Genomic DNA, 18,221 nt, shown 5'->3' on the forward strand with positions numbered 1-18,221 from the left:
TTATTTGGATTTTTACTAATTATCTTTGAAAGACCGGGTCCTGCTGAGTTAGTTTACATTGGTTGCCTAGTTACAATTTTGACCTAAATTAGCTTAGCCATGTAAGTCTTGCAATAGACTATCTAACAATGATCAACAACCAACTTGACTGAGCATTGGCAGGGTAGCCTAGTGGTTAGAGCGTTGGACTAGTAGCCGAAAGGTTGCAAGTTCATATCCCCGAGCTGACGAGGTAGAAATCTGTCATTCTGCCCCTGAACAGGCAGTTAACCCACTGTTCCTAGGCCGTCATTGAAAATAAGATTTTGTTAAATAAAGGTTAAAAAAATAATAAGAAGAAATTTGAAAAAAAACAAGGGCATTTTATGATTTTTCAACACCGATACAGATTATTGGAGAACCAAAAAAAGCCTATTAATGGGCGATTTTTTTTATTTTTTTATTATTTTTTTATTTTTATTTTTAAATTTTCACATATTTGTAATAATGACAATTACAACAATACTGAATTAACACTTTAATGTTAACTTAATATAATACATCAATATTTGGTCTCAAATAAATAATGAAACATTTTCATTTTGGTGTAAATAATGCAAAAACAGTGTTGGAGAAGAAAGTAAAAGTGCAAAATGTGCTATGTAAAAAAGCTAACGTTTAAGTTCCTTGCTCAGAACATGAGAACATTTGAAAGCTGGTGGTTCCTTTTAACATGAGTCGTCAATATTCCCAGTTAAGAAGTTTTGGGTTGTAGGAATTATAGGACCATTTGTATTTCATATACCTTTTGACTATTGGATGTTCTTGCAGGCACTTTTGTATTGCCAGCCTAATCTTGGGAGTTGATAGGCATGAAGTCATAAACAGCACTGTGCTTCAAGCATTGCGAAAAGCTGCGGGCAAACGCAGGAAAGTGCTGTTTGAATGAATGCTTACGAGCATGCTGCTGTCTACCACCGCTCAGTCAGACTGCTCTATCAAATCATGGACTTAGTTAAAATATAATAAACACACAGAAATACAAGCCTTTGGTCATTTATATGGGCAAATCTGGAAACTAGCATTTCGAAAACAAAAGGTTTATTCTTTCAGTGAAATACGGAAACTGTTGCGTATTTTATCGAACGGGTGGAAACCCTAAGTCTAAATATTGCTGTTACATTGAAGGTTGTGCAATGTTAAGTCATAATTGTGTAAAATTCTGGCAAATTAATGATGGTCTTTGTTAGGAAGAAATGCTCTTCACACAGTTCGCAGCGAGGCAAGCGGCCCAAACTGCTGCATATACCCGGACTCTGCTTGCACTGAACGCAAGAGAAGTGACACACTTTCCCTAGTTAATATTGCCTGTTAACATGCATTTCTTTTAACTAAATATGCAGGTTTAAAAAAATACACTGCTCAAAAAAATAAAGGGAACACTTAAACAACACAATGTAACTCCAAGTCAATCACACTTCTGTGAAATCAAACTGTCCACTTAGGAAGCAACACTGATTGACAATACATTTCACATGCTGTTGTGCAAATGGAATAGACAACAGGTGGAAATTATAGGCTATTAGCAAGACACCCCCAATAAAGGAGTGGTTCTGCAGGTGATAACCACAGACCACTTCTCAGTTCCTATGCTTCCTGGCAAATGTTTTGGTCACTTTTGAATGCTGGCGGTGCTTTCACTCTATTGGTAGCATGAGACGGAGTCTACAACCCAGACAAGTGGCTCAAGTAGTGCAGCTCATTCAGGATGGCACATCAATGCGAGCTGTGGCAAGAAGGTTTGCGGTGTCTGTCAGCATAGTGTCCAGAGCATGGAGGCGCTACCAGGAGACAGGCCAGTACATCAGGAGACGTGGAGGAGGCCGTAGGAGGGCAACAACCCAGCAGCAGGACCGCTACCTCCGCCTTTGTGCAAGGAGGAGCACTGCCAGAGCCCTGCAAAATGACCTCCAGTAGGCCACAAATGTGCATGTGTCTGCTCAAACGGTCAGAAACCGACTCCATGAGGGTGGTATGAGGGCCCGACGTCCACAGGTGGGGGTTGTGCTTACAGCCCAACACCGTGCAGGACATTTGGCATTTGCCAGAGAACACCAAGATTGGCAAATTCGCCACTGGCGCCCTGTGCTCTTCACAGATGAAAGCAGGTTCACACTGAGCACATGTGACAGACGTGACAGTCTGGAGACGCCGTGGAGAACGATCTGCTGCCTGCAACATCCTCCAGCATGACCGGTTTGGCGGTGGGTCAGTCATGGTGTGGGGTGGCATTTCTTTGGGGGGCCGCACAGCCCTCCATGTGCTCGCCAGAGGGTAGCCTGACTGCCATTAGGTACTGAGATGAGATCCTCAGACCCCTTGTGAGACCATGTGCTGGTGCGGTTGGGCCTGGGTTCCTCCTAATGCAAGTCAATGCTAGACCTCATGTGGCTGGAGTGTGTTAGCAGTTCCTGCAAGAGGAAGGCATTGATGCTATGGACTGGCCCGCCCGTTCCCCAGACCTGAATCCAATTGAGCACATCTGGGACATCATGTCTCGCTCCATCCACCAACGCCATGTTGCACCACAGACTGTCCAGGAGTTGGCGGATGCTTTAGTCCAGGTCTGGGAGGAGATCCCTCAGGAGACCATCCGCCACCTCATCAGGAGCATGCCCAGGCGTTGTAGGGAGGTCATACAGGCACGTGGAGGCCACACACACTACTGAGCCTCATTTTGACTTGTTTTAAGGACATTACATCAAAGTTGGATCAGCCTGTAGTGTGGTTTTCCACTTTCATTTTGAGTGTGACTCCAAATCCAGACCTCCATGGGTTGATAAATGTGATTTCCATTGATAAGAATATTTCATTCATTCAGATCTAGGATGTGTTATTTTAGTGTTCCCTTTATTTTTTTGAGCAGTGTATATACTTCTGTGTATTGATTTTAAGAAAGGCATTGATGTTTATGGTTAGGTCCTTTTGTGCAACGATTGTGCTTTTTTTCCCGCGAATGTGCTTTTGTTAATTCATCACCCCTTTGGCAAAGTAGGTTCTGATTCGATGATAAATTAACAGGCACCGCATTGATTATATGCAAAGCAGGACAAGCTAGTTAAACTAGTAGTATCATCAACCATGTGTAGTTAACTTGTGATTATGTTAAGGTTGATTTTATTTTATAAGATGAGTTTAATGCTAACTAGCAACTTACCTTGGCTCCTTGCTGCACTTGCGTAACAGGTGGTCTCCTCGTGGATTGTAATGTAATCGGCATCCAAAACGGCAGATTACCGATTGTTATGACAACTTGAAATCGGCCCTAATTAATCGGCCGTCCTCTATTGTGCAACAATCTTTAAGACTTACCCAGAAAGACTCACATCTGGTATCGATCCCAAAGGTTGTTCTAACATGTATTGATTCAGGGTGTTGAATACTTATCTAAGCAATATATATTTCCAATAATAACAAAGTCATATTCACATTTTTCTTCCACTTTGACATTAGAGCATTTTGTGTAGATCGTTAACAAAATGTACAATGCAATCAGTTTTAATCCCACTTTGTAATGCAACAAAATATGTAAAAAGTAAAGTGGTGTGAATACTTTCTGAAGGCACTGTAACTGTATTTCTGTCTACCCCCGCTCCCACTTTTTCATATCTATAAAGTGTTTTTCTACCATCTTAGTCCACACTCCCCCTTTTGATTGTGTCAGACTGTATCTGTGTCTGTACTGAGGGGCCATGTGACTGTCACACACACACTTTCTGTGTGTCACACAGCTCAACATTTCCTTCGTTCCTGGTCAGTAATCGAGGCAGGCGTTTTGTTAATGATTGGGTTTGGGCTGTACAAAAAGATTCTTTGTGACATTCTTAAGTGTTGGAATCTGACTTTCTCTGTTAATGTCACTTGTTTTTAGAGATGAATGCAGCCCCTGAATTAGAGCTGGAAAGATACACAAAAAATTAGCGACACCGACCATACCAATCATATATCGCAGGCATTTTGCTGATAGTGTTCATTACGATAAGTAACCTATATTAGAGAAATGTGAAGTTAGAAATGAAAATTAAGTCACTAATATGGGTGACTGTTAATGGAACAATTGAAAGCTCCAACCATTAAACTAGTAGTAGTATTTTAAAAGAGAATACATTAATAAACTGTGGTGCACATTGTTATAAACTTGTTTTTCTATTTGTCGTTATCGCATCAATTCAAGAAATGTATCACAATATAGATTTTCTCTACCCTTAATACACTATCCCTCCCCTCCTATATTTGTATGCATATTTATTATGGATCCCCATCCCCACTCTTCCTGGGGTCCTCACAAAACATGAAACATAATACAGAACATCAATAGACTGCTGTGTGACACATCAATAGACTCTTCCTGTGGTCTGGCAAAACTAAGTTCTACAATTTTAAAAACTTTACAATACATTCAGAACAGATTTCACAACGCAAGTGTGTGCACTCAGGCCCCTACTCCACTACCACAAACACTACCGGGCAAAAGTTTGAGAACACCTACTCATTCAAGGATTTTCTTTATTTGTACTATTTTCTACATTGTAGAGTAATAGTGTAGACTATGAAATAACACATGTCGTAACCAATACAAATATTTTAGTTTCTTTAAATAGCCACCCTTAACCTTGATATCTTTGCACACTTGGCATTCTCTCAACCAGCTTCAGTCACCTGGAATGCATTTCAATTAACAGGTGTGCCTTCTTAAAAGTTCATTTGTGGACTTGATTTCCTCCTGAGCCAATCAGTTGTGTTGTGACAACGTAGGGGGTATAAGATGGGCCTATATGTTAAAAGACTAAGTCCATATTATGGCAAGAACAGCTCAAATAAGCAAAGAGAAACGACAGTCTATTACTTTAAGACATGAATGTCAGTCAATGCGGAAATTTCAAGAACTTTGAAAGTTTCTTCAAGTGCAGTCAAAAAAAACAAGCGCTGTGATGAAACTGGCTCATGAGGACAGCCACAGGATTGGAAGACCAAGTTACCTCTGCTGCGAAGGATAAGTTCATTAGTGTTACCAGCCTCAGAAATTGCAGCCCAAATAAATTCTTCAGAGTTCAAGTAACAGACATCTCAACATCACCTGTTCAGAGGAGACTGTGTGAATCAGGACTTTGTGGTCAAATTGCTGCAAAGAAACCACTACTAAAGGACACCAATAAGAAGAGACTTGCTTGGGCCAAGAAACACAAGCAATGGACGTTAAACCGGTGGAAATTTGTCCTTTTTTCTGGAGTCCAAATTGGAGATATTTGGTTCCAACCGCGGTGTGGGTGAACGGATTATCTCCGCATGTGTATTTTTCACTGTAAAGCATGGAGGTGTTAGCGTCACCAGCAAAGTACCCCCACACCCTATCTGTGATTTATTTAGAATTCAAGGCACACTTGACCTGCATGGCTACCACCGCATTCTGCAGCGATACGCCATCCCATCTGATTTGCGCTTAGTGGGACGATAATTTTGTTTTTCAACAGGACAATGTCCCAACACACCTCTGGGCTGTGTAAGGGCTATTTTACCAATAAGTGGAGTGATGTAGTGCTGCATCAGATGACCTGGCCTACACAATCCCCCGACCTCAACCAAATTGAGATGGTTTGGGATGAGTCGGACTGCAGAGTGAAGGAAAAGCAGCCAACTCCTTCAAGACTGTTGGAAAAGCATTCAAGGTGAAGCTGGTTGAGAGAATGCCAAAAGTGTGCAATGCCGTCATCAAGGCAAAGGGTGGCTATTTGAAGAATACTATTTTGGTTACTACATGATTCTATATGTGTTTTGTAGTTTTTGATGTCTTCACTATAATTCTACAATGTAGAAAATATTAAAAACGAAGAAAAACCCTTGAATGAGTAGGTCTTCTAAAACTTTTGACCGGTAGTGTATCTACAACACAAAATCCGTGTGTAGTGCGTATGTTATCATCTGTGCCCATGTGTGTGTTGCTTCCCAATCCCTGCTGTTCCAAAAGGTGCATTTTTGTCTTTTTAAATTCTGAATCTCTACTGCCTTGCATCTGTTGCCTGATGTGGAATAGAGTTCCATGTAGTCACGGCTCTATGTAGTACTGTGCACCTCTTGTAGTCTGTTCTGGACTTGGGGACTATGAAGAGACCTCTGGTGACATGTCTTGTGGGGTACATGGTCAGCATGCTTCTGATTGCTGCCAAAGAAGAGGGGGGAGGGGCAAATTGAGGGAACAACGCTGTGCAGAGGGTCTGTCGGTTAGATGGTTCAGCTTTGCTGGTTCTTATGTGGTTAATTTATTGACAGCCTGGAAAAAATAAGACATTTTGACCTGCTGGTGTTTCTTTGCGCCAAGCCAGCCCTAGTCCAGCCCCCAGACATTTACAGTGTATTCGGGAAGTATTCAGACACCTTGACCTTTTCCACATTTTAAGTTACAGCCTTATTCTAAAATGGATGAAATAACAATTTTTCCTCCTCAATCTACACAATACCCCATAATGAAAAAGTGAAAACAGGTTTTTAGGAATAAAAAATAAAAATAAAAAAGTATGTAAATAAGTATTCAGACCCTTTGCAATGAGACTTTAAGTTGAGCTCAGGTACATCCTCTTTCCATTGATCATCATTGAGATGTTTCTACAACTTGATTGGAGTCCATCTGTGGTAAGTTAAATTGATTGGACATGATTTGGAAAGGCACACACCTGTCTGTATAAGGTCCCACAGTTTACAGTGTATTTCAGTGCAAAAACCATGCCATGAGGTCAAATGAATTCACCATTGACCTCTGAGACAGGATTGTGTTAAGGCACAGATCTGGAGAAAAGTACCAAAATATTTCTGCAGCATTGAAGGTCCCCAAGAACACATTGGCAACCATCATTCTTAAATGGAAGAAGTGGTTCCAAACTGAGACTTTTTCTAGAGCTAGCCGCCCAGCCAAACTGAGCAATCAGGGGAGAAGGGCCTTGGTCAGAGAGGTGACCAAGAACCCAATGCTCACTCTGACAGAGCTCCAGAGTTCCTCTGTGAAGATGGGAGAACCTTCCAAAAGGACAACCATCTTGTTAGCACTCCACCAATCAGGCCTTTATGGGGGAGTGGCCAGACGGAAGCCACTCCTCAGTAAAAGGCACATGACAGCCTGCTTGCAATTTGCCTAAAGGCAACTAAAGGACTCTCAGACCATGATAAACATTCTCTGTTCTGATGAAACCAAGATTGAACACTATGGCTTGAATGTCAAGCGTCACGTCTGGAGAAATCTGGCACCATTCCTACGGTGAAGCATGGTGGTGGCAGTATCATGCTGTGGGGATGTTATTTAGCAGCTGGGACTGGGAGACTAGTCAGGACCGAGATAAAGATGAACGGAGCAAAGTACAGAGATCTTTGATGAAAACCTGCTCCAGAGCGCTTAGGACCTCAGACTGGTGTGAAGGTTCACCTTCCAACAGGACAACGACCTTAAGTACACAGCCAAGACAACGCAGGAGTGGCTTCGGGATAGGGCTCTAAATGTCCTTGAGTGGCCCAGCCAGAGCCTGGACTTGAACCCGATCTAACATATCTGGAGAGACCTGAACATCTGTGCTGCGATGCTCCCCAGCCAACCTGACACAGCTTGAGAGGATCTGCAGAGAAGAATGGGAGAAACTCCCCAAAGACAGATGTGCCCAGCTTTTAGCATCATACCCACGAATAGTCTAGTCTGTAATCGCTGCCAAAGGTGCTTCAACAAAGTACTGAGTAAAGGGTCTGAATAGTTATGTAAATGTGATATTTCAGTTTTTTTTGTCTTATAATATTTGCGTGTTTTTGCTTCGTCATTATGGGACATTTTGTGTTGATTGAGGACCGGCCCACGTGGTAAAGCCAATATCGCATAAAGGAGTCTGTTAATTTCCACTGCCTACGGGAATTTATATTTTAACATTTGAAATAGCAATGAAATTAAGGAAAAAATGTGGACCTTTTTGTAGTTACATCTTGCATCCCAGATGAAACATGCTATTAGGTCTTGAAGGTTGCATTTCATAGTATGATTGTAACTGTACTCTTCATGTGCTGTACTGTCTAACTCAAAGATTAGGCCTATTTTGAGCCCCGGCCAAATACAATCCCTGTTTTTAATCGTTGGTTTTGTGTTTTTGACAATGTACTGAGAGACAGAAATAAGTTACTTTTAATTACTCCTTTTGAATTGAGTCATTCCACTCAGAATGTGTTCATGCGAATCAGTACACATGGCTACATCTTTTCAATGGAAGTTCTAAACCACTACAAGACAGAGGTTGAGGTTATGAGGTTGAGGAAGTAACGTAATGCCCAGGCCCCAGACCCTTGTTTTTCTCTAGCCCGGGTGCCAGTCTGAGACATTTGCCTCTGTCTTCTCAGTCTAGAGATACTCTGTCATAGTAATTGTTACATATATGGGCTTTGTATTCAAGGATTGGATTGCCCTTTCCTGCCAAAAGGCAAAAATATATTTTGTGCTGCCCGAATCATTCAGTGTTAGAAAACTTTTCTTTATTTTTAGATAGGCTGCATACTGAAACAGTGCTCTCATGGCTAAATCATTGTGGCACTTACAGAATATCCTTGTGCTCTCTGGGGGATTTGAATGAGCATGCCAAAATCCTCAACAAAGATAACAGTAGGCTACTGTAGCATTGCATCAGCAATATTTCAACTGAATTTAACTTGAATGAAAAATCATATCATCACAATGTCTGTAGTGGCAGTTCAGTCTAGAAACTCAGAATAGTATGGCTGATCTTAATTCCAAACCGTTCAGAATGAAATGCCGACCCTGGAGATCGGAACACACAGATGAATTCAGATGTTTATTTTATATCTCAAATATTTCAAATAATAAAGTACCTGATAGCTCCGTTCTGTATATTGTGCAAATGTTTTAACACTGGTAACACACAGTAGCCTAACTAGAGTGCCACAGAGTGTTAATTATTTTATAGAAATCAGCCCAACTTACTTTAGTAGTTAAAGAACCAGATGAAATGACCCCAGGACAGTGTTCGCTCACCTTTTTGTTACATAAAACAGGAAGTCAGTTAACCACCATAGCCTATAGGCCTGTGTCATGATCTGACCGATGAATACGATTGGCTGTGACAGGAGATACTCTCTGAAGACTGGGAGACGAGGCAGTTGACTCGCATAAAGCACTTTTTGCTTCTGCTATTTCAGCCCTTTTTTTCTCTCTGTTTTTTTGGAGAAGTCTCAGTAAAAAACAACATGATGATGAGGTCAGGGCTACATTTCTCCCAGACAGACAGAAGGCTGCTGCCTCTTGGTTTGTCAACTTCCCTCTTGGTCTCTCGGGAGAAATTAGCAGATCTTCTTTATGGGAAAAAAAATTCTGTGAAGATTCATCATACAAACAGTATAGACAGGGAGTGAGGTTTTTGTATTTAGCCTTTTGTGTTCAAATAGGCCTATAGTATGTCTTAAGATATTTTGGCTATAAAATTATTAATCTCAATGAATTTGCTCTCCAGGGTAGAGGTCGACCGATTAATGATTTTTCAACACGATACCAATTATTGGAGGACCAAAAAAAAAGTCTATACCGATTTTAATCGGCCAATTTTTTAAAATTCTATAAATATATTTGTAATAATGACAATTACAACAATACTGATTGAACAATGACCACTTATTTTGAACTTAATCAATTTAATCTCAAATAAATAATGAAACATGTTCAATTTGGTTTACATAATGCAAACACACCGTGTTGGAGAAAAAAGTAAAAGTGCAATATGTGCCATGTAAACGTTTTTTTAAAGTCTGCTCAGTTAAGTTTTAGATTGTAGTTATTATAGGCATTATGACGCTTCAACTATTTCTCTCTATACCATTTGTACTTCATATACATTTGACTATTGGATGTTCTTATAGGCACTTTGAATTGCCAGCCTAATCTCGGGAGTCGGTAGGCTTGAAGCCATAAACAGAGCTGTGCATCAGGCATTGCTAAGAGCTGCTGGCAAATGCAGTAAAGTGCTGTTTGAATTAGAGGTCGACCGATAATGATTTTTCAACACCGATACCGATTATTGGAGGACCAAAAAAGCCGATACCGATTAATCGGACGATTTTTGTAATTATTTTTTATTTGTAATGACAATTACAACAATACTGAATGAACACTTATTTTAACTTAATATACATCAATAAAATCAATTTAGCCTTAAGTAAATAATGAAACATGTTCAATTTGGTTTGGTTCAATTTGGTAATGCAAAAACAGTGTTGGAGAAGAAAGTAAAAGTGCAATATGTGCTATGTAAGAAAGCTAACGTTTCAGTTCCTTGCTCAGAACATGAGAGCATATGAAAGCTGGTGGTTCCTTTTAACATGAGTCTTCAATATTCCCAGGTAAGAAGTTTTAGGTTGTAGTTATTATAGGAATTATAGGACTATTTCCCTCTATACCATTTGTATTTCATCAACCTTTGACTATTGGATGTTCTTATAGGCACTTTAGTATTGCCAGTGTAACAGTATAGCTTCCGTCCCTCTCCTCGCTCGAACCAGCAACACAATGACAACAGCCACCATCGAAGCAGCGTTACCCATGCAGAGCAGGGGGAACAACTACTTGAAGGCTCAGAGCAAGTGACGTTTGAAACGCTATTAGTGCGCTCTAACTAGCTAGCCATTTCACTTCAGTTACACCAGCCTCATCTCGGGAGTTGATAGGCTTGAAGTCATAAATAGCGCAATGCTTGACGCACAACGAAGAGCTGCTGGCAAAACGCACAAAAGTGCTGTTTGAATGAATGTTTAGGCGCCTGCTTCTGCCTACCACCGCTCAGTCAGATACTTAGATACTTGTATGCTTGTATGCTCAGTCAGATTATATGCAACGCAGGACATGCTAGATAATATCTAGTAATATCATCAACCATGTGTAGTTAACTAGTGATTATTGTTTTTTATAAGATAAGTTTAATGCTAGCTAGCAACTTACCTTGGCTTACTACATTCACGTACAGGCAGTCTCCTTGTGGAGTGCAACGAGAGAGAGGCAGGTCGTTATTGCGTTGGACCAGTAAACTGTAAGATTGGATCCCCCGAGCTGACAAGGTGAAAATCTGTCGTTCTGCCCCTGAATGAGGCAGTTAACCCACCGTTCCTAGGCCATCATTGAAAATAACAATGTGTTCTTAACTGACTTGCCTTGTTAAAGAAAGGTATATAAAAAATATAGATCGGCGCCCAAAAATACCGATTTCCGATTGTTATGAAAAACTTGAAATCGGCACTAATTAATCGGCCATTCCGATTTAATCGGTCAACCTCTATTTTGAATGAATGCTTACGAGCCTGCTGCTGCCTACTACCGCTCAGACTGCTCTATCAAATATTCCAGGGTCGTCTTTGCTGTTTAGCATTCATGCCTCTTTCTACTACAGTTGAATCTGATACCACCCTCCCACTGTCAAAGTTAATTATATCATTAACATATGTAATGCTTAAGCCCTCAAACGGCCAATCCCTTTACTGCAGTGCCCTTTCTTGGCAGTAGCCCTCTTGTCATGTAGGGCTCGTCATATGGATTGTATGAATGCTATGCCCTCACGTTTGAGTTTTACGCTGCACTAGTGTACCACATTTACCATGATGAGAGTCACGCTTACATTGGTCAAGCTGTAGATGTCCACATTAACGCTAAGTCTGAAGTTTACATACACCTTAGCCAAATACATTTAAACACAGTTTTTCACAATTCCTGACATTTAATCCTAGTAAAAATACACTGTCTTGGGTCAGTTATGATCACAGCTTTATTTTAAGCATGTGAAATATCAGAATATTAATAGAGATTTATTTCAGCTTTTATTTCTTTCATCACATTCCCAGTGGGTCAGAAGTTTACATACACTCAATTAGTATTTGGTAGCATTGCTTTTTAAATTGTTTAACTTGGGTCAAACATTTCGGGTAGCCCTTTCACAAGCTTTCCACAATAAGTTGGGTGAATTTTGGCCCATTCCTCCTGACAGAGCTGGTGTAACTGAGTCAGGTTTGTTGGCCTCCTTGCTCGCACACCCTTTTCCTCTTCTGCCCACAAATGTTCTATGGGATTGAGGTCAGGGCTTTGTGATGGCCACTCCAATACCTTGACTTTGTTGTCTTTAAGCCATTTTTCCACAACTTTGGAAGTATGCTTGGGGTCATTGTCCATTTGGAAGACCCATTTGTGACCAAGCTTTAACTTCCTCACTGATGTCTTGAGATGTTGCTTCAATATATCCACATAATTTTCCAGCCTCATAATGCCATCTATTTTGTGACGTGCACCAGTCCCTCCTGCAGCAAAACACCCCCACAACATGATGCTGCCACCCCTGTGCTTCATGGTTGGGATGGTGTTCTTCGGCTTGCAAGCCTCCCCCTTTTTCCTCCAAACTTAAAAATGGTCATTATGGCCAACAGTTCTATTTTTGATTCGTCAGACCAGAGCACATGTCTCCAAAAATTACATTATTTTCCCCATGTACAGTTGCAACCCGTAGTCTGGCTTTTTTATGGCGGTTTTGGAGCAGTGGCTTCTTCCTTGCTGAGCGGCCTTTCAGGTTATGTCGATATAGGACTCGTTTTACTGTGGATATAGATTATTTTGTACCTGTTTCTTCCAGCATTTTCACAAGGTCTATTGCTGCTGTTCTGGGATTGATTTGCACTTTTCGCACCAAAGTACGTTCATCTCTAGGAGATAGAACTCGTCTCCTTCCTGAGTGGTATGAAGGCTGCGTGGTCCAATGGTGTTTATACCTGCGTACTATTGTTTGTACAGATGAACGTAGACCTTCAGGCGTTTGGAAATTGCTCCCAAGGATGAACCAGACTTGTGGAGGTGTACAATTATTTTTCTGACGTCTTGGCTGATTTATTTGGATTTTCCCATGATGTCAAGCAAAGAGGCACTGAGTTTGAAGGTAGACCCATAGGTACACCTCCAATTGACTCAAATGATGTCAATTAGCCTATCAGAAGCTTCTAAAGCCACGCCATCATTTTCAGTAATTTTCCAAGCTGTTTAAAGGCACAGTCAACTGAGTGTATGTAAACTTCTGACCCACAGGAATTGTGATAGTGAATTATATGTGACATAATCTGTAAACAATTGTTAGAAAAATTAAGTGTCGTGCACAAAAGTATATGTCCTAACCGACTTGCCAAAACTATAGTTTGTTATCAAGAAATTTGTGGAGTGGTTGAAAAACGAGTTTTAATGACTCCAACCTAAGTGTATGTAAACTTCCGACTTCAACTGTATATAGCCTGTAGCTTATTGGAGATTAAACATATAAATTCTATTTTATCAGATTGTGATACTCTTAGTTCACTGATATTTTTTGTATTTATTTTTGTACATTATGGCATTTTATTGTAACTCTTTGTCACTGATGCTAGTAATTTGAGGCTTCTGTTCACACATCAGCTGCATAGCATGTTGACATTACAAAAAGTACCTCCAACAGTGACAGATCCATAATGGAACCTGTCAATTATTTACTGCAAGTTACTTATTAACTGAAAATAGATTTATTTCATTACGAGTACACAAGTAACATTGTCTAGTTGTGGGAGTGAGTGAGTTTTTCTGTGCTTTCCAGTTTCAGTTTGAATCCTTCTCTTAAAACAACCTCTTAGCCTGACCAGCATTAACACAGCTACAACCATGTAATTAAACTAGTCTTAGTCGCCCGATACTCGGGTTGTAGAATGGCAGGGAGTGTCTGTATATGTTATTATGAAACCACTGAGCCCAGCCTGGTCTCATAAACTAGACGTAACATAGTAAAGTTAAATCCGGGACACTCAAATGAGTATGTTACGTTTGGTATGGTTACAGAAAGGAGAGGTGGATGTGTGGGCGTATAATGCGAACGTCTAGCGACCCAAAGGTTGCGTGTTCGAATCTGATCAAGGACAACTTTAACATTTGTACTAATTAGCACTTAGCTACAACTTTTTAGCTACTTTGCAACTATGCAGCATGTTGGCTAACACTTCTCCTAACTCAGTGGTCACCAACCAACCGGTTGATCACGATCGACTTGTCGATTTCCAAGGCATTTCATTTTGAATGCCAAACATTTCTGTAGAAAACGTAACGATTAAACATTGTGTTCCTATTTTATTTTGTTAATCTCGGGCTGTTGGTGGTAGGTGCAGCCAATTCCGCTGCCCTGCGTGCCAGGTAGGCAAACTGTTGACATTTCATGTGTCTGAAGGTACCAATTCTGCCTTCCCGGTGGGCCTGGTGAGGAAATCAAGTGCACTATGCTACCGCTGGTCAATCAGATTGCTCAGATGACCGAATCTGCAGTAAAGTAGCAGGCAATTTTAAAAAAAAGGCAACGGCAAAATTAATACTGTGAGAATTCAAAACGTTTAAAACCATGACTAGAGAGAGAATGTCAATGAATACAGCAAAGAGCTGCTGTTTTTACGAGTGAGTTTGTTTAATTTCTTACTCAGCACTGTCAACACTTTGTATTCAACACTTTTATAAGCCATAAAATGTGTGTTTTTCCTATTTCCTCTCAGGGCTACAACAAGCAGTGCAGCAGTAATGAATGAGTAGGAAAGTGTATCTATAGGCTTGCGCTGTTGTTATTATTAGCCCAGCTAACATTAGCGGCAACAAGTCGGAATTTGTAACATTTTATACGTTTCGCAAATTCATAACACATTGTACAAATTGCTATTTGTAACATATCATATGAAATGGATGATGAACATACATTATGAAACGTAATATATGTATTAATTTGTGTAACATACTAAATGGAGAGGGACAGATTTACTGTGTTACATTTACCCAAGGTAGTCAATGTTGCTGAGCCTGGGTAGGTTCCACTTTCAGAACTGACTAATTACATATAAGCTTAAATCTCCCTGGCTTCTGTCAGGCTAGGTTGCACATTTTGGGGAATATTCAGAGGTGGAAACTTTCAGTGGGAATATATGTGAATAAATGCATATTATTATTATTATTATTAATATTAATACCATTTTAAATGTAGCTGTTTTTTGCATTGGATATATTTACCATATCATATGGAGACAGAAACAGAACACCTGTTCATATCATATCCTTATCATAAGTGGACTTAATGCAAATTATTAAATCCTTCCAATATAAATAAAAACAACAATTTAGTTATGAATTGAACTTTAATTAAATGAGTTGACTCTTCACATGGGATGATTTCACTGAACAACAAAAGGGAATATTGAATGATCCTCGAAGATCAAATCGCATCTCCCAAAAACATTTTTAACATCTGTAAATTGATTGTCTAGAAACTTGTCTAGAAGTGTACTTCGCATGACTGCCAAGAACCTTGCCCTCACCCAGGCCAAGGTGGCGAGACACGGTCGTGATGACACCATAGGCCTTGTTGATCTCTGCACCAAACAGGATGCTCTTACCAGCATACTTGGGGTCCAACATGTACGCTGCGGCGTAAAATGTGCTTCAGGCAGAAGTCTTCACACTTTTTGATGTATTTTAGAACTGCAGTTTCCTCTGCTTGGAGCAACAGTGAAGTGGGCAGGGCAGTACGGATTTCTTCTCTTACATCTGCAAGCAGAGTCTGAACATCAGACAGGATGGCATCGTCAACCTCAATCTGTGCAATGGCTACTGCTATAGGTTTTAGGCTGCTTACCGCTCTCTCCCAAAATACATCATCCAGGAGGATCCTCTTGATGGGGCTGTCCATATCGGCAGACTGTGATATGGCCATTTCATGGAGAGACTCCTTCCCCTCCAGGAGACTGTCAAACATGACACCACCACTTGTGTAGCTTCAATGTGGTGCTCTTATTCTTCTCACTTTGCTTGGTGAGGTAGATTGCTGCTATAACTTGATGACCCTTCACATACCTAATCATTTCCTTGGCTCTCTTGTAGTGTATCCATTGTTTTCAGTGCCATGATGTCCATGAGGATCAGATTCAATGCATGATTAGCACAGCCAATGGGTGTGATGTGAGGGTAGGACTCCTCTACTTTAGACCAAGCAGCCTTTGTGTTCGCAGCATTGTCTGTCACCAGTGCAAATACCTCTGTGGTCCAAGGTCATTGATGACTGCCTTCAGCTCATCTGCAATGTAGAGACCAGTGTGTCTGCTGTCCCTTGTCTGTGCTCTTGTAGAATACTGGTTGAGGGGTGGAGATGTAGTTAATTATTCCTTGCCCACTAGCATTCGACCACCCATCAGAGATAATTGCAGTTGTCTGCGTTCTCTATGATTTGCTTGGCCTTCACCTGAACTCTGTTGAACTCTGCATCCAGCAAATGAGTAGATGAAGCACGTCTGGTTGGAGGGGTGTATGCTATCCCACAAAATAAAGGTGCACTGTTATAGGCTAACTTTTTTTGATGAATTTCAGCAAAATTTCCCAAATTCCAGGGCTTAACTTCCTATGGAAAAATTCAGGAAATGTACCTGTAAATTTCTTACCCTTTCAAACCCTAGTCAGGGTGCAGCTAAGCTCCTCTTGTTGCATCCATTGTTTTCATTGCTTTGTTAAAATGTAGCTAGCATTGTCTTTCATTATGAGGATGGGATATTATATTTATATGTTCAATTCATACTTGACATTCCTCATAAGTCCTTTGGGATCTCACTTTGTGGCCTTGCTTAGTAAAAGTGCCTGTCTCGTGAACCTCTTAAAGATCAGCCCCTCTTTTTAAAATGTTCGCCTAAATTGACATACCCAAATCTAACTGCCTGTAGCTCAGGCAATGAAGCAAGTATGTGCATATTCTTGATACCATTTGAAAGGAAACACTTTGAAGTTTGTGGAAATGTGAATTGAATGTAGGAGAATATAACACACTCCCAGGATTGTCATACATTATGGATTATTATCTTCCATACATAAAATGTACTAACAGGAGACACGACAAGAATGCTTATCCAATGCCTCCAAACACAAAGTGAAATATTTAAGGACCAAGTTAGCAGCCAACACTGATCTAATGTCATAAGTGAACCAACCACACACACAGTAAAAAATATATATTTAAAATGTACACACTATTTACAATTACAGTATTTAGAACACCCTCTACACAAGATTGTGCTGCTGGTCCCAAGTCTTTTTGCTGTAAAGCACATAGTATCCTCTACTTGTAGTCTGGCTTTGTATTCACACCTCTAGATGGCTGGGAGGGGGTTTGTTGTGGAGCCATAGAGCAGCAGTCAGACTAAGTGGGGGATGGAGGACTTGAATGTGGTCTCTTTGAAGTCAGTCTACCACAAATAAATAAAAATCAGTAAGAACTTAAGTTATTTTTTTATTTAACCTTTATTTAACTAGGCAAGTCAGTACAAATTCTTATTTACATTGATGCCAAAACCGGACGACGCTGGGCCAATTGTGTGTTTTTGTTTGTATAAAACGACATCACATTATTCATATTGAGCAACAACTATCCCGTTGATGGGACACTGATCCATATTAAGAAGTGAATATTTGGTTTGAAGAATTGAAAATGCTGTTGACCTGAGTATTGAGTGTGCTCTTAATCGTGTGTTTCAACAGGCATCCGCTCATGGGGCGTGGACCTGACAGCCTGTAACCTGGATGAGCAGCTCAAGCTATTTGTGTCGCGACACTCTGCCTTCTTCTCAGAGGAAATAAAAGGTAAGGAGAATTTGGGGACTTTCCCCACCACTGACATCTGAAATAAAACATGTACATTCATCTGTCATATATTTTTTTTACCTTTTATTTAACCTCTCTCTGTGTGGTCATATTTGACCAATTTATGTATGATGTATTAAAAGTGCCTGTAGTCTCTGCAGGTTAAGACCACATTGCTTTGGCCCATGTACAAAGCCTTCAGAAAGTATTCACACCCTTTGACTGATTCACATTTTGTTGTTACAGCCTGAATTTAAAATTGTTAAATTGAGATGTTTTGTCACTGGCCTACACACAATGCCCCATAATGTTAGTGGAATTATGTTTTTAGAACAAGTCAGATAATAAGTTGCATGGACTCACTCTGTGTGCAATGATAGTGTTTAATAGGATTTTCTGAATGACTACCTCATCTCTGTACCCCACAAATTCAATTCTGTAAGCTCCCTAAGTCGAGCAGTGAATTTCAAACACAGATTCAACCACACAGACCAGGGATGTTTTCCAATGTTTT

At 40.3% G+C, this 18,221-nt stretch overlaps 1 protein-coding gene across 1 annotated transcript in view; it reads left to right on the top strand.

The window, feature by feature from the left end:
• Nucleotides 1-18,221, top strand: part of LOC139368279 (microtubule-associated protein 1S-like) — a 50,620-nt gene that overhangs the window by 8,882 nt on the left and 23,517 nt on the right. The window contains exon 2 of the mRNA XM_071107049.1: nucleotides 17,606-17,707. Coding sequence (XP_070963150.1) covers nucleotides 17,606-17,707 — 102 coding nt within the window. The remainder of the gene's footprint in view (nucleotides 1-17,605; nucleotides 17,708-18,221) is intronic.

The sequence above is a fragment of the Oncorhynchus clarkii genome, chromosome 1 (genome assembly GCF_045791955.1).
Source record: "Oncorhynchus clarkii lewisi isolate Uvic-CL-2024 chromosome 1, UVic_Ocla_1.0, whole genome shotgun sequence".
NCBI classification, from domain to species: domain Eukaryota; kingdom Metazoa; phylum Chordata; class Actinopteri; order Salmoniformes; family Salmonidae; genus Oncorhynchus; species Oncorhynchus clarkii.